The following is a 26,926-nucleotide window of genomic DNA, read 5'->3' as shown; positions in this document are numbered from 1 at the left end:
TTCTGCCTCCTCATCTTTATAGTGGAGATATTAATATCCACTTCATTGGGTGGTTGCATGAAGATTAATAAGATAGTGTCTGCAGTGTGCTTTATAAACTGTAAAGTGCTTTACATATCTGAGGCATTAAAAACTTTTTAAGACTTCCACCCAACTGATTCCAGATCTAGCGCCTGATTCTTCCCAGACCGCCCCATCAATGCCAGGTGTCCAGGGAACTCACCGCCACATTGTAGATGGCCATGCCCACAGCCCGGTGGTCATTGATCTTCTCAGTGGATACACTCTTGGTCTCATAAGCAAGAAAAATGCCCAGTAGCAGCAGCAGCCCCTTATAACCATAGAAAATGCCTAGGGTGGCAGGAAACGGTCACCTGGGCAACAAGACCTCCATGCTCCCATGCATCCCCATCCTCTCTATGCACTACACCTACCACTGCTCCTTCTTACAGCTCCACAGTAAGAAGGGGGCCTCCTCTCCAATCCAGCCCCTCTGACCTAGCACACCCCTCCCTGTCCACTCCTCTCAATGTCCACCCAACTCGGCCAGATTTCAGCTCTTCCTCCTTGGACTAGAAGCCACATCACACAGGAAGGTGAGGGTCATGAGCAGCTGTCAGTCAGGCAAAGGCCTGGGTCACACACAGTAGCTCACCCTCTTACCTCCAGGTAGGAAGACAGCTTTCCAGGCTCAGGGTAGGTTTGCCATTTATGGTCATAGATCAATAGATAGATTATAACAATAGACAGATTGTTAAAAAGGCCAAAGGGGACCTAAACCCTCACAGCCCTGGTCTTACTTTAGGGAGCTGACCAGACACAGATGGCATCAGGTCTAGAGATGAGGATGAGGCCATCCCCACCGGTCCTTCTGCTGAACACAAGTATTGCCTCATCCCTGCTTTAGACCCTAAGCTCCTCACAGCAAAAAGAATCTCCTTCATTCTCAGAGAAGAGTAGCGCAATGACAAAGAGGAGAACATTTAAACTGTGTTGACATTAGCTCTCTGTCTCTTTTTCCAAAGACCCTTCTCCCTCCAAACCTGCTGTCCTTGCTCCATCCCCCTGCCTTTGCTGCATCATTCCCCTCCTTCCCCCACATCCCACACACCAAGCCACGTATTCATCTTCCTGGAGCTGCAGTGCTCCAGCTGGGGCAGAATCGACACGTCAATATCTTCCTTCGGTTCCTCCTTGGCAAAAGTCTAAGGGGGAAACAGGGCCACAGGAAAGATGGTTGCCATTCTCCCCTCCCCTCCCTACCCCTGCTCAGTTCCTGACACCAACCCTGCCCCCTCTTTCCTATGAGATCCTCAATAGTGAGGCCAAATTCCACTCAGGCCTGGGGATGTTTGCCTAAACACCTTGGAAATGCTTGTTCCCCCTCCCTCCATGATGCCTCGAAAGTCTACACATTTCCCGGATCCCCACCACATCCTTTCTTCAGATGAACCCAGAGGCCTCTGATGGGGCTCCTTCTAGGAAGGAGAGGAAAAGCTACTGATATGCAGAGGGCTAGAAAGCACTCTCCTACTGGGTGGCTTTGCTCCTCAGGACCACATGCAGCCCTGGAGGTCCTGAGCACTAGTGAGCCCTGCTCAGCCTCCTGACCGCAGTGCCTCCTCTCATGCGGTACCTCAATGGTCCGGTGCAAGGGGTCTACAATCTGCCAGATGGCAAGAGTGAGGACATCCATGCCCACCAGCAGGCCCACCGTGGCATACAGCTTCCAGGGCTCCAGGGTCTGGGTAAACATGGAGCACAGGCATGTTGGGGAAAGTCCTCTAGGCCCCAAGAGCCAAGGAGCTAGGGGCTGAGGAACAGGAAGCAGCTCACCTTCCTCCACTCCTTCTTTTCCTCCTTCTTTGTAAAGACTGTGTGGACCCACCAGATCTTGGTGAACATGGAGCCATAGCCCAGACTAAAGCCCAGACCCAGGAGCCAGAGGCGGGCCTAGGAAAGGAAAGAGGGCAGGGCAGAATACATTGGGGCAGTAGGCGGGACTGTGGTGAGGATGGGGCAGGGCTGTAGGAGGGAACAGATGACAAGGCAGGCAGGATGCAGCCAGTAGGGGACAGTGAGGGGGAGGGGAGAGACAGCAGGGGATGGTCTCCCTACCTTTAACAAATTCCTCCCATCCATTTTCTATTTTGCCTCCAAGGTGATCTTGCTAAAACCTCCTGGTTTTAATGGCCAATCACTTCTGACTGCTCCCCAGTGCCTACAGGTTGCAGCCTGAACACCAGCTGTGGCACAAAGCACTTCACAACACAATCCCAGCCACCTTGCCAGGCTCATCTCCCAGGAGCTCACCTACTTCAAGCTCCAGCCATGCTGAACTGCTCGCTCTCCCTTGATCTACCTTCTTTTGTGTCTTCGCTAGCCACATGATGTTCCCTCTGCCCCAGTGTAACCGCCCTTTATTTCTCCAGCTGACAAAATTCCATGCATCCTTCAATATTCAAATGCCACCTCTTGTGAGGTCCACCCAGCTACTCTATGAGCTGCTTTCTCTTCTTTGCTCCCACAGCACTTTGCACAGATCCCTACTCTGATACCTCTCATATTGCACTGCAGATAACCGTCTGCCTCTCCCACTGCATTGTGGTCTCCCTGGGAACAGACATCTCCTGATGAATTGTATGTGCATGTATGTGCAAATGCCATGTGCACAGATGCATGATCAGAGCAGGCACAGTGCAGATGAAAGAGAAGGAGTGAGGAGGAGCAGGAAGAAGGGTGAGTATTTCCCATCAGCATTACAGAGAACTACACAAATATCACTGTTGAAGCCAGTCTTTCCCCACAGCCCCAGAACTTTCCACGTACCAAAAGTCCCGTAGGCCCTCCCCCTGAGTAACAGTGATCCCTTCCCCCTAACTCTTCCTGCTGTCAGTTCAGATCTCTGGCTCCGTCCTTCCAAACCCCAACTAAGGCTCCCACGGGAAGTCCACAGTTTTTGTTCTCAGCCCCCACACCACACACAAGCCACCATTGTTCAGAGTTCTTTGTACAGACCCCCTTCCTTTGCCTTCACTGCCTCCCTCCTCTTGTCTGCAAGGCCTGCCATGGCAACCTCGGAACTGGCAAGTGAACTACGGAGTGAAAAGGCTGGAGGCGCAGAAAGAAGGGACAGGGTCAGACAGAGACCAGAGGGGTGAAGTTAGGAGAAGGAACAGGGACAAGAGTCGGGGAAAGACAAGAAGAAGGAAAGGCAGGAAACTATATACATCGCAGAAGGTGCTCCTGAGTAGGTGAGAGAGCCACGTCCCGCAGGGGATCTGCCCCCCACTCCTCACCTGGCAGACGAAGGGGAACTGGTTTCTCCCGATGTGGTACCCATCCAGCCCCAGAGGGAAGACGGCAGCTAACGCCAGCGAGCAGCCCACAGCAGTCAGGTTATTCAGGTTGGGCTGTGAGTTCTGGATGTAACTAGGGCAGAGGTGGGAAGGGTGGGAGAGGAAGAGCAGGATTACCCCTCTACTCCAGGGAGACTCAGCTCTCCAAATGCCACACGACAGCCTGACCCAACCTCTGGGCCACAGGACAAAGGGAGACAAGCTCGGAGCTGGCAGCAGAGCCTTGAGAGACAAAGCCGATGGGTCATAGGGCTAGAGACAGGGCTGCATGGGTTTCCCCCACAGGATCCCCTGGCACACACTCTATTTAGAGCCCTGCACCATGTTACCTGGCCCCAAAGCTCTTTTACGTTCAGTTAGCTGCTTTGGGGCAGAGATGGGAGTTATATCTGGCTCTCCCCTTTCTTTCTCAGTGGCCACTGGGAAGCAGGAAGTCCGAGTGGAAACCTTGATGAATCGTGGCCTCAGGAGTCACACAGCTTTTACTCATACTCCCCTCAAGGGACAAGATTGATCATTATCTTGAAAGGCAGACAGGACAAGGAAAATGTCAGAAGAGAAACTTACCGGACATGGGAGTTGTAGATGTTAAAGGACAGACAGACAACAGCTAGGACAATGCCCAGGCTGGAGAGAACCGAGACGGAGATAAAGAGTTTCTGTGACAGGAAGCGGAACGTCTTGATGACCAGAGTCTGGTCAGCTGGGGGGGACCCTCCTGCATGACACAGGGGAGGGTGAGGAAAGGGGGAAGAGAAAGGAAGGAGGACAAAGGATGAAGGTGGGACAGGAGAAGGGGTGAAGAACAAGGGCGCTGACGGACAGTCAGTCTTTGGCTCTGAGGACATGAGGCCCTAACTGCCCTGAATAGGGGTTGTTGCAGTTGGAGTCCTCACTGACGCTGGGGCTTTGGAAACAACTGGAAATGAGATGAGAGAATGGAGCGAATGTCCTATCTAGAGGTTGAGAAAGGCTGAGGTCTATCACCAAAGTTGTAGAGTCTTTTTTTGTGTTGTTTGTTTTCTGTGTTTTTCTGTCTTTCTTCCAGCAAAGGAAAATGGGAGGAGAAAGATGGGGACAGCTAGAAATAATTTTTATGAGGTGTCTCAAAATTCAGATCAAAAACTGCAAAAGACAGTTGTAGAATCATAAAGCTGAAGAGCCTCAAAATATCTAGTCTGGCCTCCTAACCTTAGGGAGAAAAAAAAAAAAAACTAATCTGTGAGTTTAACACTGGAAGGGTGATAGTCCCAAAGGGAAGCTCAAATTTGTCAGAGTTCACCAAAAAAAAAATTAATTTCAATTTGCTTAGTTTAAAAAAAAAAAAGTGTAATTTAGGCCATGCAGCATTTATAGCAGTACAGAACGCTGTCCTAAATTCAAATCAAAAAAAATTTCAAAACTCCAGCATTTCTGGGAACTACTAGATTTCAGCTGGGCAGGGCAGATGGCAGCTATCATCAGTCAATGACTGTGCCTCCTCTCCACCTTTAAGATGCCAAGCCTTTATTTTATCAGTAGGTCCTTCCTTTTGCCCACCTTTAGTATCTTTCCTATTTCCTATTATTTAGCCCACCAAGTACATGAAGAAATAATTGCTTCCTTTCCCTCTTTTTAAGCACATTTTAGCAGAAGACAGTTATATGAGCTTTGTATCCTCTCCTATAGTTTAAGCAACGGTTTTCTTGGCAGAGATGAAGAAGCAACTCTAGGCTTGAAGTAGCTGGTTCAGATACATCAAGGCACCAGAACATCTGGGAAACCCAAATGGAGTTTCCATTTCCACTCCCTGCCCACCTCCTGCCTCTAACCCCCAGTTACCCCAGCAATGTACTATTTTTAATAGTGCATTGCTACCAACTGCGTATTCCCTCTCCAAATACACCAGTCTCTCCTACCTACGTATTGGAGGTATTATTCCCTTTCTCTTAATCCCTACCCTGGGCCCATCTCCCCAGCACATTTCAACCTAATGGCGCCTACCACCCCACCCTCATTCAAATGCATGACCCTTTTCCTTGATCCTTTGGAGGGGCTGAAGGAAAATATAAACAGAATCCACTTACCAATCCACTTATCTGTTTTGGACCAGGAGAGATCATCCTTGGTGCTGTCATAGTAGCCAATCTTCTTGTAGCTGCCACCTGGGGAGATGACAATAGAAGGAGTGACCGTGGGTAGGTGAAAAGCCGATTCTAGGCATTTTCAACTTCCCACTTCCCTAAAGTAGCTTTCTAAGGTTGTATCTGATTTTCCCTTCACCTGAGCCCCTGAAGGATACGTGGAAGGACCTGAGGAGTCGTTTGAATCAGCAATCTGACTTAAAAACAATATAAGGTGGATCCCAAGGCAATTCCTATACGAATATCTTATATGTTTAAAGCCCTTCAGTGAAGAAGGCTCGACAGTCTGTCTGCCACCCATTCCACAGCCTCACACCTCTCTCGGCAAGATGTCTCTCACTTTGATTCTGGCTTCTAAAACTTTAACATATTTCTGCTTATTCTTCCTCTCATGATAGAATCACAAGATCTATTTTCCCAGTGGCTTTTATTTTAATTTTAGAAATTTCTCTTCCGTTGGCTTGGGTTCTAATTCCTTAGACAAGTTGCATCTGCCTCTTAAAGAGCCACCAAGTGAAATTCAGTCCCTTCTAAGATTTCTGTCCTAGAACTGCCCTAGTTACCATAACTTTTCTTTCAAAAGCCAACTCACACCCCTTTGACCATGGCTGAAGTCCACTTCTCTTGTCCCGGTTACAAAGAAGATCTGAGAGGATGTGGGAGGTGGGGAGAAGGAAAGAAAGAAACTTTTCACGGAAGGCCAAGAAATGGCTCTCTTGGCCATGCTGTAAGAGGCTGAGAGTGGGGTGGGTTGAAAAATTAACTCATAAAAGTTTTGCACATATATAAGTATGCTGAGTTATAAGGAAATACAATCTAAGAAAGCCAAACTACACATACTACAGAAAAATTAGGAACGCTTGTTTACATAGCAAGGAAATTCAATGGATTCCCTTTAAAAATAGCAGATTTCCCAGATTCAGCTTTCCTTGAGGCCATGGGTATGCAACTGGTAGGTCATTAACCCCTCAATCCAAGCTACCCAAAGGAAATTTCTGAAACTAAAATGGGAAGCCAGTGGGAAAGAGAGTAGCTGTTTTCAATTGCCCCTTTTCAAGAACACAACCACTGCAACCCAAGGAAACCCACCCACACCTAAGCTTTTTGTTATTACTGCTGGTATTTAACAGCTTGATGAACACAGTTAAATGAGAAGGGCAGGAAGTGGGGAGGCACCAAGGCAATCTTGTGATGTCTCCCAGTGTTCTTCTCCCAGATGGCATCCTAGCTCAGCCCCAGCCTGGTCCCCCTGACATCCTCGTCCCCTCCTGCCCCTGCACTCACCCTGTAGCTGCTCGATCAGTGTCCACGCCATCCGAGAGCCGCTGGCATCAAACACCACATGGCCCTGAGGGAGAGGAACATGTGGAGAAAGGCAAAGGGGATAAAAGCAAGAGTGAAAAGAGAACATTAGGGACTTTTTGAATCCTTATGTTTTTGATGTAACTGAGCTTCTGAATGAATTCTATTTATGGCATTTGCCTGCATATAGGACATACCCCAGATGCCCATACCCTAGATTCTAGAAACATTATTCCTTTGAGAAGAAGCTTCACCCATGAGACTTGAATGGGAAAAATCCCCAGATAGAGCACCAGGAGACCTTGCTTCTGGCTGTGTGACCTGAGCAAGTCACCAAATCCCTCTGGACACTAATTTCCCCACTTTAAAAAGAATAAGGAGAATGACCTTTCACACTGTTTCCTCTTTTAAAATTCTATGATTCTCGTCTGACTCACAAATATCGAACTGAAAAGAAATGAGGGGAAGGGTTGAAAGAAATGGAATATACCATTTTTCTCTTCTAGTCTCTGGTGGGTTTTTCTGCTTTGGGGTCCCTACTTCCCCGATCTGAGACTGATTATTGCAGAGGTAACCGGGAGAGGGAGAATGAATGTTCCCAGGAGAAGGAGCCTCTGAGAGATCTCTCTCTCGATGGGAGGACAGGGGAGTATGAAGGAGGCTGCCGTAACTCACGGAGACACCCTCGAAGGATGAGGAGTTCATCGCCCGGTAGATTTGGTCAGTAATGGTCTGGTTGTTGTAGTTGAAGTCTTCCAGACGCACACCCGAATGGCCGCCCCCTCCAGATGTCTTGTTCAGGGCCAATGCCAAGGCCCAGATGGCATCATAGGCCAGGGGTGCCTCCTGGAAGCCACCTGTCTCCTCAGGGTGTCTTTTTAGTCTCTTGGTCAGTTTCTCCACAAACTCCTGGGATGTCTGGAGAGGGAGAACAGGAGGAAAGGATTGGAGTAGAGGAAAAGGGGGGACAGGCATCTGATTCTGACTCCGACACTTCAACTTGAATGGATGGTTTGTGTTCATGTTGTCAGATTGAACATATGTACATTCAAAATCTGTAACTATACCCATATGTCTGTCTTAGATCAGAAGCTACCAGACTAGAACAGGGATTAACTGGGTCCCATGGCCTTAGTGTGTACAGCTGCTAGCTCAGAACTACAAACAGAGAACTTTAATGAATAAACACTGCATAATGAATGGCAAAGGACAGAAAACAGAGAGAGAGAAAAGTAAGAGACATGGATATTCCAATGAAGAGCTGCAATGTTGATGTTCTCTCTTCCTTCAGACTTTCTTAACAGAATTCACCCAGGACCTAACAGCTCCTCCAATTCTGAAAGATCCCAGAAAAGGTGACACCACAGCCTTCCTCACTCTGCTTGTCAATCAGGAAGAATTTTTTTTTGAGGAAGACTAGCTCTGAGCTAACTGCTGCCAATCCTCCTTTTTGCTGAGGAAGATTGGCCCTGAGCTAACACCCATGCCTATCTTCCTCTACTTTCTATGTGCAACGCCTACCACAGCATGGTGTGCCAAGCCCGCACCCGGGATCCGAACTGGTGAACCCCAGGCCGCACAAGTGGAATGTGCGCACTTAACCGCTGCGCCACCAGGCCGGCCCCAGGAAGATTTTTCTTTAGTGTGCTAACTTCTTGCCATCCTCCTCTGCTTTCAGTTCACTCTTAGAGGGGTTTCAGAAGACTGAGGATAGCAGAAATAGCTTTCACATTTTTTTTAAGATTTTATTTTTTTTTTCCTTTTTCTCCCCAAAGCCCCCAGTACACAGTTGTATATTCTTAGTTGTGGGTCCTTCTAGTTGTGGCATGTGGGACGCCGCCTCAGCGTGGCTGGATGAGCAGTGCCATGTCCGCGCCCAGGATTCGAACCGACGAAACACTGGGCCGCCTGCAGTGGAGCACACGAACTTAACCACTCGGCCACGGGGCTGCCCTCACCTTTCACATTTTTGAAGTCCATTATTCAATTTCTACCCAAAGCCCTCCCAAACCTCAATTTTCTTTTTCCAAGAAAGCTGAGAAAATGATAGTTTCTTTGACTCAGCCATGAAACAGGTCGAGAGACCTGAATTTCTACAGCTGGCAGTAACTTTGTTTGGCTAATTGCTTCAGTTTTGGGAAATGTTTTCCATATTATGGAGAAAATTACATCTGCCCTTCCTTCCCTCCCAGAAACCATACAAAGGAAGGCTCAGTGGCCATCTCCTGGCAAGGCACAAATAATAGACAGGGGCACTATATAACTCTGTTTAGATTTGCAATGTATTAACATATACACACTCTAACAAAGGAATGAATAGGTGAATGAAGAAGAAAGAATCTTTGTTCCCCATGCCCTGCCCACTTTTCTTTATACTTAACTTTCTGGAGGTGGGGGGAGTGGGGAGTGGAAACGATGTATGCAGTGTGGTGCAGGGGAAACAGCCTGAGCTTTAAAGACAGACAGGCCTCTGCTCTACTACGCTTGAGATCAGAACCAAGTTCCATTCTGCTCTTAATCTTCAGTATCCAGCACTGCACCCATCCCATGATGGACAAAGAATAAACATCCATTGGATTAGAGCAGTGAAAATGCTTTGTATGATAGTATAATGGTGGATACATGTCATTATACATTTGTCCAAAACTATAGAATGTACACCACCAACAGTGAGCCCTCATGTAAACTATGGACTTTGGGTGATAATGATGTGTCAATGTAGGTTTATCAATTGTAACTGCTCTGGTGGGGGATGTTGATAATGGGACAGGTTATGCATGTGTGAGGGCAGGGGGCATATGGGAAATCTCCGTATCTTCCTCTCAATTTTGTTGTGAACCTAAAACTGCTCTAAAAAGAAAAGTATTTTTAAAAAATGTCCATTGAATGAATAAACAGATGGATGGATGGATGGATTCCAATTCTAACTAATCCATCTCAACTTCTTGTAATCTCAAACAAGTTATTAAACCTCACTAATTTGTTACTCAGCTTTAAAATGGGAATAATACTAACTTCCTTGAAGAGTTATTATAAGGATGAATAATAGCATGTATAAAATGCTGGTTTTAAAGTAAGCTACATTTTCTCTTTGGGAATTTCTCTGTCTCTCAACCTCATCTTTGTTACTGATACTCGGCTCTATAATATTTCAAGTCCTATATCTCCAACTGTCTCTAAGTTATTTGTAACTATATGATCAGTGATCTCAAATTCAAAATATCTAAGACTAAGCTCGGTCTTTCCTCCTCCCCAACACTCCCCAATACATGAGACTGAAACTGGAATCACCTTAGACTCTTTCAAATCACCAAGTCCTCTTAACTCTTTTGTTGAAATGTTTCATTAATATTATCCCTCACTACACAGAATAATGTTAATAATAATAATAATACCCAACATTTATATTGTCCTTACTATCTACTGGGCTCTTTCATAAGATACATATATCAATTTATTTAATCTTCAGATAACCCAATGAGGTAGATCCTATTTTTATACCCATTTTAGAGATAAGAAAACTGAGGCACAGAAAGGCTTAACTTTCCTGAAGTTATACTGCTAGTGCACGGCAGAGCTGGGATTCAAACCCAGGCAGCCTGGCCTCAAGTCCATACTCTTCCTAACGATCCTACACTGCCTCTGTAAGCACAAATGCCCCTCTCCAAGAGCACCTGCTCGACAGACAGCTAGGCTGACATTTTCTGAACAGTCCTTCAGCCTCCAAGTCTACCCAACCTTCAGTTCAAAGTAAATACTGCATCATAAAATCACCCAAATGGGGAGGGAATCATCTGCTCTGCATGATGCCGCCTCCTGCCCAGAGCCTCATCCTCTCTGCTGGCTCCAGGTCACTACCACTAACACGCTTGGCCACTGGGAGCACCACTGCCCCTCCATGACTAAAGTTACAAAACACATTTTTCCCCCTTGACTCAGCAAAGATATGGTTATAAATTTTCTAATGGAAATGTTACTAGGCAACTTAAGGAAAACTGAACAACAACAAAAATTCTACAACCCACGGAAATCAGTGACATAACCTAGTACAAATTGATGATCCTAATTTTTTAATAGCGTTATATGGCTGTCTCTATATGTGAGAATGGATGCTCAACAGTGACCTAAAATGCGTATCCTCAGGTAGCTTTTTATTTTGTATTGTACCCAGGGCTGATGGGGCCTCTATCCCGACCGGAATTTACTCACAATCTTTTCCCCAGGTATGCCATCTCCATCTTCCCCTCTAGCCCAGAGCTATAATGTTTCTCCAAAACCACTACAGCCCCCTCTCCTGTAATTGGCTCCTAAAGACTCTCTAAACCAGACTTTCTCAATCTCTGTGCTACTGACATTGTGAGCAGGATAATTCTTTGTTGTGGGGAACTGTCCTGTGTACTGTAGGATGTTTAGAAGCATCCCTGGCCTACCCACTAGATACCAGAAACAAGAATGAAAATTGTCCCTAGACATTGCAACCTCTGGTTGAAAACCACTTGCTGTAAAAGGAGGTCCACAGACCAGTAGCATCAACATTCCCAGGAAACTTGTTAGAAATGTAAATTCCCAGCCCCCTCCTGCCCCCAGACCTACTAAATCAGAACTTCCAAGAGAAGAGCCCAGAAATCTGTGCACTAACTAACCTTCCAGGGGGTTCTGAAGGAAACTGAAGTCTGAGAACTACTGATCTAAACTCAAGGCCTTCCTTACAGAGTGAAGGCCACTCTGTTTCTTTTCTAAATCTCCATGGCTCTGGGCCCTAGGCCCAACCCTTGCTTCTGATCCGCTTCTCTTGGTCCTGGTTGAGTCTGCTATAATCCCTTCCCTAGTCAGTTGTAGAGACTGCTTCTACCCTCTGGAAAATCTTGGCTTCTCCACCAGGCATTTTAAGGCTACCAAATGGGCCTAGTGACACCTCTAAGCCTGGAAGGCGCGCACCATCTTTCTCTAGAGACCAAGAGCCAGAAAGAGACTCTCCAACTCATCCTGCTCCAGAGCCCAGACATCCGTCTATACCCCAGCCAAATCCCCGCTTCCTGGCAGGGGCTCCTCCAGCTCCCTGCTGTGGAGCAGAAGCCACGATTGGCAGCTCCTGGGCTCAGGGCCTCACAAGCCTTTCTGGCTTCAGTTACCAGCTCTGCTACTTCCCCAGGTTCTCAAGGACGACTCACCTCTTAGGTGCTCTACAGGGAAGTGACATTGCAGAATTTTTCCATCATATTTTTCAACCAAGATACCTTAAACACAGAATCTCTTAGAATGTCCCAGGACAGTGTCCATGACCAGAATCCACATGGCAACGGACTCTTCCATAACAATCCACTGCCAGAATAAATGTCCTGAATCTTCTTTCTCCCTTGCTCAAAAATTTCCATCAGCTAAACAGTGTCAGCCAATTAAAGTACAAACTTTTTAGCCAGATTTTATGATTTTCCATGGTAGGTGATGGAACAGAGTGGTTTGAAGTTAGATTAAACTCGTATTCAGATCCAGTGTGACCACTCAGTAGCTGCACGACCTGGAACAAGTCACTTAACCTCTCTGAGTCTCAATTTCCTGGTCTATAAAATGAAAATGATAAATGTACATCAGAGTATTGCCATGAGGATCACTGAAATCATGTATCTAAGCTCCCAGTTTACTGCAAAAAACAATTTTTTACTACAACTTTTATTTTAATAAGATATTTGGGGGCTTTACGTTCAAAGCAAGTATTCCAGACCTGGGGCTACCCTTGGTGTGATAAGCAGACATATAGGTTGCCCAAGATTCTTGCACTCGTTAAGATGTAGTGCTGAGCAAGAAGCAGCCTCTCCCCACCACGCCCTGCTCACTTGTGCGCCTCACCTGCAGGGCTGCCCCAGGCTTCCCAAATCAGAGAATGTGTCTTCTAGCTCCAGGTCTGTCACTAACCAGCTATCTGGGGCCAAGTGATTTCAAAAGTCCCTTTTACATCTAAAATTCTAAAAGAGAATCATAAAAAAGCCTCAGGAGCCAAGCTAATCGTGTATCAATCAGGAGTGAATATTAAACAACTCTAAAGTGTTCTGAAGTCACCAAGAAAATAAAATGCATTTCTGCCCAGGAACAGCGTTCTCGGAAAGGTATGCTTGCATATACAGCACCTATATTATCATTAACGCCTCGCTCTTATTTGACTTCTTGCCAACTGCTCCTCGTTTCCATGGTAACAGCCCTTCTACTCATCAGGGGCCTACTAAACATACCACTCTCATTTCTTTCTTCTTCCTGGCCAAGGAAGTCACAGCAGAGGTGGACTCCACAGGAAACACGATGCAAACAAGTTCAGGGTGGGCAGAGGCCCCCGCCCTCCTGCACCTCCAAACTCTACGCTTGCTCCCCTCCCCTGAGAGGCTGCCTCAGTCCCCTCCAACTGCCCAGATGCCAGCCTCTAAGTCCTCACACTCTCACCATGTTGGAAATGCTGCGGGTGTTGGCAGGGTTCAGCATGACAATCTCAGTGGTGATGTGGCCCTCCACCGCCTCAGTCATCTCGTCCACTGTGCAGTTGATGGATGGGTCATAGATCTTGAACCAATTGTCGGCATACCACCCAATGAGGAACCAGACATACTTCTTCCCGAAGAGCCGCTCCTTGTACACCTAAAAGCAGGGGAGGAGGAGGGATGGATCTTTGTTTTGTCTTTTGTCTTATCTTACTTGACACTATCCAGTCTCTTGGGAATCAGAGAGCAGAGAATTAAAAAGAGAATTCTTTAAGTCTTGGGAGTAGTAGGAAAGGCTCAACTACTCCTCATTCAAATTTCCTCCCCAGGTCTGTCTCTGAGTGGCCTTTTCCAGCCAGTTAGAAAAGATGGGCTTCATGAGCCCCTCCAGAAACACAAAATGATAGGAAAATGAGATCTAGAGAAAGTGTCATGTGCGTGAGAAGCCAAGAGACGGAGTCGGAGCCAACAGACAGGGACATGGTATTAATTATCACCTCGGATCGTTTGCTATCAATTTGAGCAGAGGTACAGAGATGAGATCCCATGAGACACCCAAGGCAAAGAGCCCACCCAGTCCCCCTCCCTCTACAGATTCCAACTCCACCTCACAGAAAACTTTCCGGGCTTCGGTCTCATAGAAAAGTCCCACGATGATTCGGGCATCCTGGCGCTACAGAATAGAGAGAAACAGAGCTCCTGAGGGAGGCATGGAAACACTGGAGGGGCTAAGCCAGCGCTTTCACAGCTTTGATTTCCTGTCCCAAAGAGCTTCGTGCAGGCTTCTGTTCAACGGGTAATGGATAAATGTCAACTGGAAGATGGAGCTAACCTTCCCCAGGAGATGCCACTGCTTCACAGAATCAAAATTATATGACGTGATAGGGGTGTTAGCTAATGCTATAGTGGTAATCATATTGCAATATATAAATGTATCAAATTAACGCATTGTACAGCTTAAACTTACACAATGTTAAACGTCAATTATACCTCAATACCAAAAAAAACAACCTGCCCCCGCCTGACTCTCTTCTCCAACCCACCGCTGTTCCCCTACCCGGTCCTTCTGCAGGCTGAGCCCACCACTCCAGGCCATCCCACCTTAAGGTTTTTGACAGGCACTGCTGGATCTGAGAAGAAACTCTGGCGGAAAGTAATTTCAATTCCAGCCTCCTTCACTCGTTCCTCTAGGTCATCCAGAGTCTTGGTTGGCAATGAGAAACAAATAGAAAAAACATGGAGTGTACAAGGGGGTAAACACTGGAGATGTTACCTGGGGACTGCATACTCAGAGCAAGGGAACAGTAGTTCTGAACCTCCCTTCAACAGCTTCTGTCCCAGGGGAGGGGAGAGTCCAAAGGAAAGCATCTGGAGTATTAGGATGTAGCTTCCAACTGGGAAGGTGCATGGTGAGCCCCTCCCAAGGATCTGTGTCTGGGAAAGTCACCCCATTCACCCTGCTCCTACCAGACAGCAAAAATGGAGGAAAAGGAACAGGAAACAGGAAAAGAACAGGAAAGGTCTGGCATAGACAGGATGATGTCAACCTCAAGAAACAAGGGGGCAAATAGAGGAAAGGATCAGAGAAGAATGTCCTGAGTCACTGAGAGAAAGTAAGGGGAGGATTAAAGGGCCACTGAACATAAGAGTGGATAGAGGATCCAAAGAATAGAACAAAAGCGAGGAGGCAGACCGTCTTCTTCAGGTACGGAGCCTGTATTTCCTCTCCACCTCCACAAATCGCCTCTTCTACCTCTCCTTGTTTGTCCACATCTCTCTCTCAGAGTCAACTACCAGACCCATGTACCTATACTTGTCTGTCTGCCTCGGTGTCTTCTCTCTCTTTCTCTATTTCCATCTCCATCTCTTTCTCTCCCTCTCTCTTTCGCTGTCTCCTTCCCCTCTGTCCCTGTGTCCATTTCTACAGCTCCATTCCCTCTGTTCCTATTCACATCCATCACCACTTGCCTTGAGCGCCTCTGAGATCTGCTACTTTCCTGGGTTCCTATCCCATATGCTCTCTTACCTTGTCTCAACTTTGGCGTGAACCTGCTTTAATAGAACTGGGTTATTTTGGGTCTGTCTGAAAAACAGAGTATTAAAGGGGGAGAAAAAGTCCTAAAACCAAAAAGTTGGACAGGATCCTAAAAACTCAACAGTTCATTCCTCTGGCTACAGAAAGAACATGCACTTAACCCACTCGGAATGCGTTCTCTTTTGATAAAGAAACAAGATCTTCCGCCCAAATGAACCCCGACTCACATCTCTCCGCACTGGAGTTTGAGTGAATGCCCCCTTCACCCCACCCCTCCTCACCGAAGTGAAGACCTCAGTGGTCTGCTGGATGGTGGCGATCTTCTTCCAGCCCCACTTTTCAAAGAGTTTCACACGAGTAGGATTGTGGAGTGTGGCTGATGGATGAGTTCGAAAGAATGTAGGAAAACGCTGCCGGTTTGACAGGGCCGGTGAGCTCGAGCCATAGGAAAGCTAAAAGGGACAGGGGTAGTGCAAAGGGTATGTTCATCCTGGACTCACTAAGAGCTGTAAGAGTTCCTTCAACCCGTCTCCCACCATGGGCTTCTCTCCCTAACTCTCTCCAAACCTCCCTATTTCTGCCTGAGGCAAGTGATTCTCAAAGGCCCACACACCCCCTCACAATCAGAATGCTCTTCCACCGATCTAAATTCCATTCCTTCAAAGAAGAACGAGGTCAGCTGCAGCACTGTCAGGCCACTGTTGCTAGGAGGCCGACTAGCTCAGGTCTGCAAAGAACTCTGAAGCTTGGAAGCAGGTCCTCCGCAGTCCTCTTAAATACAAACCCTCAATACACACCCTCTTTAGTACAGCCCAAAAGGGAACGGCTCCACCTTCTGACCCTCACAGCCCTGCTTACCACAATGAGGTTCCACATCCTGGCAGCCTCAGCCACAAGCGTGGAGACGGAGCTGCAGCCAGGCATGAGGATGATCTTGATAGGGTCATTGTAGAGCAGCTCGTACAGGTACTTGGTGGCTTGGCCTGGGTCACACTGAATGAGGAGGAGGTGATGAGGGCAGGCTCTCCTGGGGCTCATCCCCTCCCTGCAATGCCTACTCTTTTATTTTTTCCAACAGCCTAGTTACTTCCCCAATTACCCATCCCTCTGCTGAAACCCTTTTATCATTATTACCATTGTCTTCTTCTTGAAATTTCTCCCTGTCGAGTCTCTTGTTTTCCCTCATTCGTTAGACACCCTTTTCTGTCTTCCACGTGGCGTCTTACCCGCACTGTCTCCTGCACACCCCTCTGGCAGTATTAATGCATATACCACCTTCCCTCCTTTCAGCTCATCCTCAGACATCCCCCACCCACCTTCTCTCTATCACCCCTGTCACTAACCCCATGTTTCTATGCTCCAAACATCTGCCAGAAGAGTCTGCAGGAATATGAATAAACTCCCCCCAAGTCCCCAGACAGCCTCCTCAAAGCCATATTATGAAAATTCCTCCCTCACCTCTGGCAAATTCCCTCTCCCCACCTTCCATTTTTTGCTCCCTCTTCTCTTTTCAGGGCTAGTGATAAACAAACAAGAGAGAACAGGAACAAGACCACCAGGGGGTCCCAGCCCAGCAGATTCATCCCCACCTGCTGGGCCCTGACATTTGATGGGTCCATTAGAAAAAGAGACACTCGGTAAAAGCAGGGAAGAAACAAGGATGAGGGAAGAACTAGGGAAAATAAATAGAATGGGACTCTCAAGAAACCAGATGCTTTTTGGGGTGCCTGAAAGAGAGGCATGGAGATGGGGAAAGTAAACAATGCAGAAAGCTAGAGAGGAAAGGAATGATGGGAGGAGGGGGAAGAAGAGCCAGCCTCGGGTCTCCCACTGCCTGGTCCCCTCCTGCTGAAATATGACATTTCAGAAGCTGCTGGAGCCCTAAAGGAAGTGGAGAAGAAATGGAAGCCAGCGGGGAGCCAGAGCAGAGGAGACACAGCCAGGAGGCATAGGGGACTGGGGAGGGTGAAAGGGGGGGGCAAGTAGCAAGGAAATAATGAAAGTGCCTTGGAGTCTGCTTGCTTCCCACTGAGGCCTGACATTTGGGACACTGTGGGAAGATGGAGAAGGGGGAGCAGGGGAGGCTGGTGGAATCTAAAGGACCAACACTCATCTGGAACTCTCTGCTGCCCACCTACCCCACCCCCTGCTAAGGCAGTTGAACACTCAAGCTTATTCATCCCCTTTTTACCATTCTCAGGTCCCACCTTCCCGCACTCTCCCAGCATCTATTACTCCAGATCCTGGTACCCCTACCCCACCTTCTCCTAAGGCCCCTCAGGGCCCCTTCCTTTCTTGTCTGAAGAAAAGATTGATAGGAACAATGAGGACATATGAAAACATGTAAGATAGATAATACAGGGCAATGTATGCCACCCTACTGTCTCTTCTTTGGTTTTCTCTTCCTTCCCTAGCTTTTCTAACATCCCTTTCCCCCTTCCACACCCTATTCATCACTGCAGATTCCCTCTACCATGTGATTCTCACCCCCTCCCCAATAGACTTCCTGTGTTCTCCTCCCTCTCTTCTGCTCTTGCAAGGATCCGGATTTGCAGGCAGGAAACGACATATTCCAGTTGACACATTCCAGTTTGTCTGCCTTTCCATCTCCCCCTTGCCGCCTCTGCTATTTTTCTCCTCCATCTCCCTTCTCTCAGGTTCCCCATCTGCTCCCCAACACCTCCAGGGAATCACCTGTTATGGTGGATGAGTTTGAGCTCACACACAGGGCTCCCCTAGCTCCCTGTGATCCCTTATCCTAAAGCCTGCACCCATCTCTCCCTGTCTCTCTCCCATACTCCCATCCCCCATAGCCAATTATCTCTCTTGCTCTCCGAAGTTTGACCCCTCCATCAGATCTCACCCTCTATTTCTCTTCCTGCCTCTCCTACTCTTATACCCAAATCTTTTCCTGTGCCCTGCTGCTCTTCCTATAGGCATCCTGGAGTTAGCTAACATAGGCATTCACCAGGGCAGGATTTTTACTGGTAAAAATGCAGATCCTTGGGACTCACCCCAACCAAGGAGTTAGAATATATATTTTTAGCAAACTCCTCTGGTGATTCTTACGTACACTGAAGTTTGAGAATCACTGTGATGGTGTCAGAAGGGATCTGAAGTTCCCTCTCTAAGCTCCTAACAGTCCCGTGCTCTCTTCTCCCCAAGCACCCTACCTCCAACCCCACTTCTGCCCCATCCTCTCTTCACATAGCTATTTCCAGGTATAGATTTCTGTTCTAAAGAATGAATATAAATCCTCAGTCCATCGCAGGGATAAGATCACCAAATCCTCACCTCTGTACTCTCTTTCACTCTCCCTCAATCCCTTAAGTCTCTGGGGCCACATATCAGAGAAGATAAATTTGAGGTCCCAAATCTCCCTCCTTCCCTGTGTCACACCCTTCCCCATACTCCCCATACAAGTATACATGTAAGGATAGGGGTGGAAAAGGAATCTTATAAGACCATCCCCTACTACCCCAGACCCAAATTTTCTTACCTTCCCCCTCTCCTTGCCCGCCTCCCTAACCCTACATCCTATTTCCCCTCTCACAGCTTAGAGGCCACAATGCTGTAGGGAAGATAAACTCAGGGCACGGGTTCCACAGGATGCCCCAGGACCTCTCACTGCCCCCTCCCCTCCTCCTTGCCCCCCTCCCCCACTGCCATTCTTTCCTGTTCTCTTTCTCCTCCCTGTATGCTGACTCCTCTCCATCCCCATGCTATTGTGGGGACTCCTTTGTGACCCCCTAATCCAATTCATTTTCCCAATGCCTCTGCCCATCTCCTGACCATTAGCCGTCACCAACCACAATATGCCATCTATTCCCACAGTCTAGGAACCCTCCACAGGGCTGGGATGGAGGGATGAGGAGTCAGGTAGAGCTCACAGTTACCTTGCTGTTTGTTGTGATAAATAAACTAGAGCACTCAAGTCCCTCAAAATTTTCCTCATTCTGTCCCTATTCCTTCCAGCTCCAACCTGCTGCCAAGATTTACCTCGTTACTATGGTAAATATAAACCTCTGATCCAGCTCCCCACCTCTGACATTCCCTCCATCCCCCAACCCACCCCAGGGTTAGTTTACTCCCCAGAGAATCAGGATCAGCTCAGTTCCTACCCTAAATCCATCAGTTTCCCCAAAGCCGGGCACCTTCATGGGCCTCGGAACAGAAGGGTCTGCCTTGCACCGTGATTAACCATCTTGAACCCCAGACCCTCATCTTGACCCTCCAGCCCCTGTGACTCCCCTCAAGCTCCTGCACGCCCAGCCCATCTCCTGCTAGTCACACATGGGAGGAATCTGCCTCGCAATCCCAGAAGCGACTCAGACAGGCGCGTGAAGCTGGCCCCCTGCCCCCCCAGACCCCACTTCCCACCCACTCCCATGTCCCGGGCTACCTTGCTGTCGTGGTGGATGAGCTTGAGCTCATAGTCCGGCAGGATGTCCCTGCGGCTATTCACGTCCTCCAGCGCCATCTCCACCGCGGGCTGGCAGGCCTGGCCCCCTGGCCAGCCCCCGCTCATGGGAAACAGCGCCCCGATGTACACTGCGCGCCGTTCTGAGGAGGGGTGTGGGGGGACCCGCGGGTGAGGCCGCGGGAGATGAGGGGAGTGGGAGGCCCACATCGGAGCCACCTCTGCCGCCATCACCACTAGGAACGGCAGTGGCCACCCTACCCGGGGAGAGGGGGCCCCCGGACCCATGGCGGGGGGCGGGGGTAGCTGCTTGGGGATGGGGAGGAGCTCAGGGGGGACACTTTTCCTGGGGAGGGCTGCTGAGGGGGTGTCGAGGAGGCGCCTCCATCCCTGGTTTTGTGGGGAGGAGGGGGCTAGGGCCTCAGGGAAGCAGGGAAGGTTGGCTTCCTACGGCCCTCACAGCTCTAGCTCTCGCCAGCGCCACCGCCACCGCGGACTCTCCTCGCGGACTGACTGACCGACCGAGGGGAGGAGGAGGAGGAGGAGGGAGATGTAGGGCTGGGAGGGGGCTCTGACGTCACGGGCGGCGCGCGGCAGCGGTGGGGGGCGGGCAGGAGTTGGGGAGGGAGGAAGGGGGCGGGGATGGAGGCGAGCGCCGCTGTGGGAACGACAGTCAGAGGGGAGGGGTGGGGAAGAGAGGGAGGACGCGACCCCTAGGGGGAAAGGAATGGGCAAGGAAGGGAGGGGTCCCACTTAAGCGGACACGAGGGAAGGAGAAAAGAGGGGAAGGGGCGTGCCGGGAGGGCGGGGTGGGCGGAGGGAGCCGCGGGAGGCTGAAGCACAGAGGGGCGGGGGACAGAGAAGGGAAGGACGAGAGTGGGACGCGAAGGAAAAGGGGCTGGCCCCTGAGTGTCTTAATGGGGGTGTGAATAGCTGGGGTGAAGGACTGAGGGTTGTGAGGGAAAGGGCGACAGCAACGGTTTTGGAGAGAGTGTTGGTGGGGAAAAGGACGGTTGGTGTAAAGGGGTGTGATGGGGATCGAGGAAGGGAACTTAAGGCTGGGTAGACAGAAGGCTGAGAAAGGGTGATGGGAGAAGGAACTGAGAGAAAAGAGAAGGGAAAGGGTACAGAGAAGGAAAGGATACGGGGAGTAGCGAAGGAGGGAGAGTGATCCAGGCGGGGGTGAGACAGGAGGGCCGGGCTGATGGAGGCGTCAGGTGAAATCCTAGGAAGGGGGCAGGTGGGAAAAGGTTCCAGAGAAGGTCGGAAGGAACCCCACAGGGGCAGACAAGGTGGTAGCTCAGGGTCTCCCAGCACCCTGCCGCCCCCTGCTGGGGCTCTGCCATTTGGAAGAAGCAGAGTCTGGGAGGAGGCGGAGCCCAGGGATGTGCTGCCAAGCAGGGAGATGGGAGGGACGGCAGCCTCGCAGAAAACCGGGACTGGAGGCAGGAAACAGGTAGGGAAAGAAGGGGCCGGCCGCATACTGGGGTGGGTGGGGGGAGGTGGGAGAAGGAGTGAGACCCCGTAGCCTACAGCAGAATCCCTGGGGGTGAAGGGTGAAGAGTGAGGGGTAAGGAGATCGCAGTGCACACGATAAGGGTTTATGATCTCACCTGAGTGTGGCGTTCGATTCACTGGCAGCAGGAAAGACGGGGATCAGAGAAGAGTTACCACTGGCGCCCAGCTTCCCTGGCCTGATCCCCAGCCCCCTCCCACACCTGTCCATGCCGAAGACCGGGGAGAGCAGAAGCCTGCGTTTCTGAGGGGGAGGGTGCCTGGGGATAAGAGCAAGGTGGGGCTCTGGGTCAGGACATGCTGGTTTTCTTCTTTTATTTTTCATAGGACAACAGAATTTGAGACAGGAGTGCCAACAGCTAAGACATGGGCAGATCCTGGTTTTGTGGAGCCTAAATATTATAAAATTTGGGGGTCTCTCTTTAAGAGAAAAAAATTACAAATTACAAATACAATTAGTTTTAAGCTATTGCTGTTAAAATATCTTACTTTTGACATTTTTACAAAAACCTATGATCATGTGAACCCATTATTAGAGCCCTCTACATTATTAGAGTACAAGAGGCCTGTGTAAACGAATTTAAATCCACCCCAGGATGGGGCTCCCAATTTCCAGAATGCAATGGTACACTACAAGCAGAATAATTAAGTTAAGTGAGGAAAGCCAGGTCCAAGCATCTTGAAAGAGTCTACACGGGTAGAGGAAGCATGAGATATGCCTGCATCCCGGGAGAGAAGACAGCAAAGGGAGAATCTAGGTGCCCAGGAAAGGGAGAAGTTTGCAGAACTAGATGGCAAAAAAGGAGATGGGCACAAGACCAATTCCCTTGAGGAATGATGGAGATTGTCTGGGAGGTATGGAAAAGGACTGTCCTCTTCCCACCCCATCCCTGGGTTGTCCTTAATGCTTTGACAGTTCCACCGCCAATTTTAAGTCTTTTTATTTTCACCCTGGTAATTTTCCACCCCAGATATTCTTTCCAATCTTATTAATTTTTCCAAATATGACACATGATTTATTTCTGAGTCTTTACAATAATTCAGTTATATAATAAATGGAGAGGGATCAATTCTAGAAGAGGGTTATACATAGAAAGTTCTAAGTTTAGAGACAGGGATGGAGGGTAGGGGAAACTAGAGTATTTAAACCCTAAGAAGGGTGATGGTGGGCAAGATTCATAAAGAAAAAGAGAAAATGTGAGACCCAAGAATTGGGAGCAGGGAGGAGATATAAAAAGAAAAAGATAAAGGAAGGAAGCCCCCAACGTAGGTAAAGAGGAAACTGGAGACTGCAGGAGGAGGTTTGAGGCAGGCAGATGGAGGGAAGAGTTGGGCTCTCACCTCTGCCTCCCCAAAGTCCCCTACTATGTATAGCGCCCCATCCTTTCCCACCATCCATTCCCACCCCACTCCCATCCTCTCACAAGCGTCCTCATCAGCTGCATGCAGGCAGCTGTTCCCCTCACCCTGGCAGTGGGGCTTGGGGGTGCTCCACTGGCCCTGACTACAGATGCTCCGGGAGCTGCCCACCAGATGGAAGTCGGGGTCACACCGGAAATCCACCCGGGCTCCGTCCAGAGCTGGGAGGTCCCCACCCGTCAGGAAAACCTTCCCATTTTCCAGGGTCAAATAAGACTTGGAGCAGATTCGGACTGTGGAGAGACAGGAAAATAAAGAGAGAGGAGAGTTGAAGAAGGCTCCTTCCCCTTGGGGGTGCAGGGTGGGGGGGGGCTCAGATTTGGGTCTGGGTCCACAAGCATCCTACTCTGCAGGAACTCAGGTGTAAAAGGATTCCTCCTAGCTTCCACTCCTCCCTTAACCCTGTAAGCATCCACACATTCCTAAAAGAAAAAAGGGAAAAGCATTTCCATTGTTGGAACCCAAGATGGAGCTATAAGCACATAAAATGGGATGTCTTCAAAGTCAGCTACAGTGGGCGGTTCTCTGGCTTTGAGATGTGTGGATGTATGTAACTTTAGACGCACAATCAGATTTGCCTTTCTTATTATAGTCGGCTTATATTAATGTTAAACTGGGTTTTGTTTCTTGGATATATGATCTCTGCATTGGAGAAAGAGGTATTTGAAAATGTGATGAAATCATCTTAGAAGGTTTTTGCATACTCTGCCACTAATAATCCTCAAAGAGAACAACTCACAAGATGAAAATCAAGTTATTTTATCAAATGGTCAATGGCCTAGTGAAGGGAGGATGAAATGAAATGTGCAGACTGCTAACTTTACTGCCCCCAACTGTGCACAGCAAAGTCCCTCTTACACAGTAGTCGTTCAATAAATGTATTTGTGAATTTAATTACACTGGATTTAAAGTGCTGACTTGCAAGTAATGATGCTAAGTTTGAGGCAGGAAGAGGAATGGTCTTGAAGAGGGTAAGGGCTTTGCAGGCTACTCACCACAGCGGCTGGGTGTGTCCATATCTGTCCAGGAGCCATTAGCCAGGCACTTGCGGACCTTGGGCCCCACCACTTCGCGCTCCCCCCGGCACACATACTCAATCTCATAGTCCACTGGCAGGAAGTTGATAGCCTTCACCTGATCCCGAGTCAGGCCCCTGTACCTGATGCCCCCTTCCCAGGGCGGGTGTATGATCTGGCAACCTGAGGGGTGAGTCCCGGAGGCATAAAGAGAGGAATGGTGGGAAAAAAGGAAAAGGCAGAGTCAGCAGTGGGCGACAGGGGAGCGTAGGGTGTGGTCAATGGGCAGGTGGAGGACAGAGGGGTTGGGATGGGATGCTAAAGGTTGGGTGTGGGGATGGGGACAGAACCCTGGGCTAAAAGATGGAAAGCAATGAGCCAGGGTTAAGGCTAACGAGAGAGCCTACAAATCGGAGGGAAGGGTGCTGGCTGGGGGTAACGGAGAAAAGTAATTAAGAAATTGGTGTAGGGGTATGATATGCAAGTGAGATTGGTAAGAAAGGCTAAAGGAGGATATTTGAGTTGAATGAGGATGAGAAGAGCGTGGGTTCTTATAAGGCCACCTGGGCAGCAACGTGAGACCAAGGAAAGGGCAGAACTGAGGTAGTAATGTGGGGCCAGGAAAGGGGTGGGGTGGAGGAAATAATGCAGGGCCACAGGAAGGTGGCCTAGTGTAGTAATGTGGGGCAGGGGAAAAGGGGTGCTAGGTAATAACGTGGGGTGACAGAAAGGAGGTCAGGAGTGGTAAAGTGGGTCCAAGCAGACGGGGTTGCCAGGCCGGGATGCTTTGTCGGGCTGAGGGGTCAGTAATGAGGACCAGAAAAGAGCGGGTGCAAGGAAATGGGGAGTGGGGTGGAGGGGTGCCCGAGGTCGCCGGAGAAGGGTGCACCTTCTGAGGTGGCGTTGGGGGTCTGTGCCCCGCCCGCGCCGGGGGGGCGGAGGAAGAGCGGCGCCAGCAGCAGCAGCAGCAGCATCTGAGTGAGAGGCGGCCGTGAGGACCGGACCGATCCCCGCCGGCGCGGCCCGGATCGGGAGGCGGCCCGGCCTCCCTCCCGTTACCTCCCAGGCTCCGACCCGACTCAGCCCGGGGACGAGGAGTACGCCCCGCGGAGGAGGCGGGGGCGGAGCCCGGCGCGGGGTGGGGGGAGAGGAGGAGAGAAAGCCTGTCCCCACCCTCCTCCTGCCTCCCTCGGCCCCCCCACCCTCCCGGGACTCCACCTCTCACCACCTCCTCTCCCCCGGCCCCCGCGGCTCGCCGGAGCCCGGCTTACCCACGCTCTCCGGCTCAGCCGCCTCATCGCTCCCCTATTTCTTCCCCGCGGTTCCCCGTCTCCCCCAGTCCCCCGGCCCCCCGGCTCGGCCCTCCCCCGCGCGCCCCTCTCCAAGCCCCGTTCCCCCGGGCCCTGGCTCTTACCTCGGCGCGCCGGCCCAGCTCCCCGGCTCTCCCGGGCCTCAAGGCCCCAGGCCCGGCCGCTCCTCCCCGCTCCCCCTTCCTTTCTCCTCCACCTTTCCCCTCCTCCCGTCCCTCCTCCCCTCGAATCCGGGCTCCAGCCCAGCCGGGGTCTCTCCCTCCTCTCTCGCTTCCTCCAAACCCCACCCCCGTCTCTCCTTCCCTGGGGCGGCGGCGGCCGCGGGAGCGGGGAGCCGGGAGGGAAGGAGGCGGCGCCGGGGACCGGGGAAAGCTCCCGGGCGGAGGGAAGAAGGAGGGTGCAGGAGAAGACCGGGAGGGGGGAAGAGAGGGGGAGACCGGGGAGAGGGCACCTCCCACAACCCGAGCCCCAGGAGCCGCCCCGGATCCGGCCCCGCCCTGGACCGCCCACAGCGCCGGGGGGCGGGTGGCGGACGCGAGCTGGGCTGAGAGGTAGGCGAGAGGGAGACTGTGCACACGCACGCATGGGAGGGGATCCGCGGGCAAGACAACTGGAAGTGGGGTGGGGGCGAGGGAAGCCGAGCCAAAGGCAGAGGAGCTGGCGCTGAGACAGGAAATCTGGGATGCAGGTGAAGAAAGACGGTTGCACAAAGAGAAGGCATCCCTGAATGAGGGTGAGAGCAGAAAGGCAGAGGCCGAGGGCCAGGAGGAGAACGAGACCGACGGGGGTGAAAAGAGAAGCCAGGTCAGACAACGGAGGGGCGGGAGGAGAGGGGTGAAGGCCAGGAGCCACCTGAGCGCCACAAGAGTTGTGTGGGGAAGAGAGAGCTAGGAGACCAGAGCGGCTCCATGGGTCCTGCAGCATTGCTACTCGCCTGCATCGGGAAGGGGACGCAGAGGGAGGACTGGAAGCAAAGACCGGGAGTAGAGCATCAAGGAGAGAAATTGAAGTAGAAGAAGAAAAAGAAAAAAGAGCCTCCAAGTGGGCAGGAGCCAGCATGATCTTCTACTCCAAAAGGGCCTAGCAATCAATATTTCTTGACTCAGGGAGAACTGGAAGCTCTGGAGACAGAGTGGGGAAGTACAGGCCTTTTGACAGTTCCAGAGGCTCCTGGCTATTGCCTGGTGGTGTCTGTGTGTGCGTCTGTGTGTGTGTTATTCATAGGAGTGAGTTTGGGCTCGAGACAAGAGGGGGTCTCTTTTGGGGGGGGAGGGGGCAGAGCCAGGGGAAAGCTCCTTTCTGGCTGGTCCTGGGAAAGAGATGGGAAAAAGCCAAGTACTGTGAGACTGATTAGAACTGAGGTTCTCAACCTTCAACCCTTTTTATATCAAGTATTTTATAATGACTCCTTTACTATACTGAATTAAAATTCATAGATGATATAATCTACCTACACACATAACTTTTAAGAAACCAACATGCTTCCCTGTCTGTAAGATAAAGGACAAATGAAAAAAGTAATTTGTAGTAAAATGACATGAACACTGCCTTAAAGTGTGAGTGTGGAGGCCTGACTGCACAAGAAGTCATAATGAAGTAAGCAGATGCTTGCATTTACCCATAGAATCACGGGGATGGAACTGCTACAAACGCAGGCTGATACAGGTGCCGAGCTGGTGACTCAACTACCTCCAGCATGTTGCCATCAATGAAGCGATTTAACAAAATGTTGAACAACTCTCTGTAACAAAGTCAATCTTCCCTAAATTTACACAGAACTATAATTGCATTCCTAGAAAGTTCATTGTATATTAAAAACGTTTTTTTAAAAAACGTATTAAATTCTAGGCTCAGATAATTAAATACAGGTTTTCACCTGCATGAATGTCCTAGGGGACATTTGAGAGTCTGGACGAGGGACAGTTCTTCACCGTGCTATGCTTTGAAGACTATCTTATAC

General features: G+C 49.9%; 1 protein-coding gene across 3 annotated transcripts in view; it reads right to left on the bottom strand.

Moving 5' to 3' along the window:
- The window catches only part of GABBR1 (gamma-aminobutyric acid type B receptor subunit 1), a 28,385-nt gene extending 2,983 nt beyond the window's left edge, over positions 1–25,402 (bottom strand). Inside the window, exons 1-20 of one of the 3 annotated variants that reach the window (XR_011505124.1) lie at positions 25,071–25,402; positions 24,546–24,630; positions 23,636–23,839; positions 22,688–22,873; positions 21,320–21,340; positions 19,689–19,849; positions 16,145–16,279; positions 15,568–15,738; positions 14,353–14,454; positions 13,859–13,924; positions 13,217–13,408; positions 7,460–7,702; positions 6,767–6,830; positions 5,426–5,503; positions 3,927–4,077; positions 3,300–3,432; positions 1,837–1,953; positions 1,637–1,744; positions 1,112–1,205; positions 224–351 (exon numbers count right to left, since the gene is read on the bottom strand). Coding sequence is in view for 2 of the 3 variants with exons in the window: in XM_044776200.2 (XP_044632135.2) it covers positions 224–351; positions 1,112–1,205; positions 1,637–1,744; positions 1,837–1,953; positions 3,300–3,432; positions 3,927–4,077; positions 5,426–5,503; positions 6,767–6,830; positions 7,460–7,702; positions 13,217–13,408; positions 13,859–13,924; positions 14,353–14,454; positions 15,568–15,738; positions 16,145–16,279; positions 19,689–19,849; positions 21,320–21,340; positions 22,688–22,873; positions 23,636–23,839; positions 24,546–24,630 (2,439 nt within the window). In the remaining variant the exon portion in view is untranslated. The remainder of the gene's footprint in view (positions 1–223; positions 352–1,111; positions 1,206–1,636; positions 1,745–1,836; positions 1,954–3,299; positions 3,433–3,926; positions 4,078–5,425; positions 5,504–6,766; positions 6,831–7,459; positions 7,703–13,216; positions 13,409–13,858; positions 13,925–14,352; positions 14,455–15,567; positions 15,739–16,144; positions 16,280–19,688; positions 19,850–21,319; positions 21,341–22,687; positions 22,874–23,635; positions 23,840–24,545; positions 24,631–25,070) is intronic. The other 2 variants (XM_044776200.2, XM_044776201.2) reach the window with 2 other exon arrangements.
- Positions 25,403–26,926: the final 1,524 nt, after the last annotated feature.

This window comes from Equus asinus, chromosome 8 (assembly GCF_041296235.1).
Source record: "Equus asinus isolate D_3611 breed Donkey chromosome 8, EquAss-T2T_v2, whole genome shotgun sequence".
NCBI lineage: Eukaryota > Metazoa > Chordata > Mammalia > Perissodactyla > Equidae > Equus > Equus asinus.
Note: the sequence above shows the minus strand (reverse complement) of the source record. Positions and strands in the feature narration are given on the sequence as shown.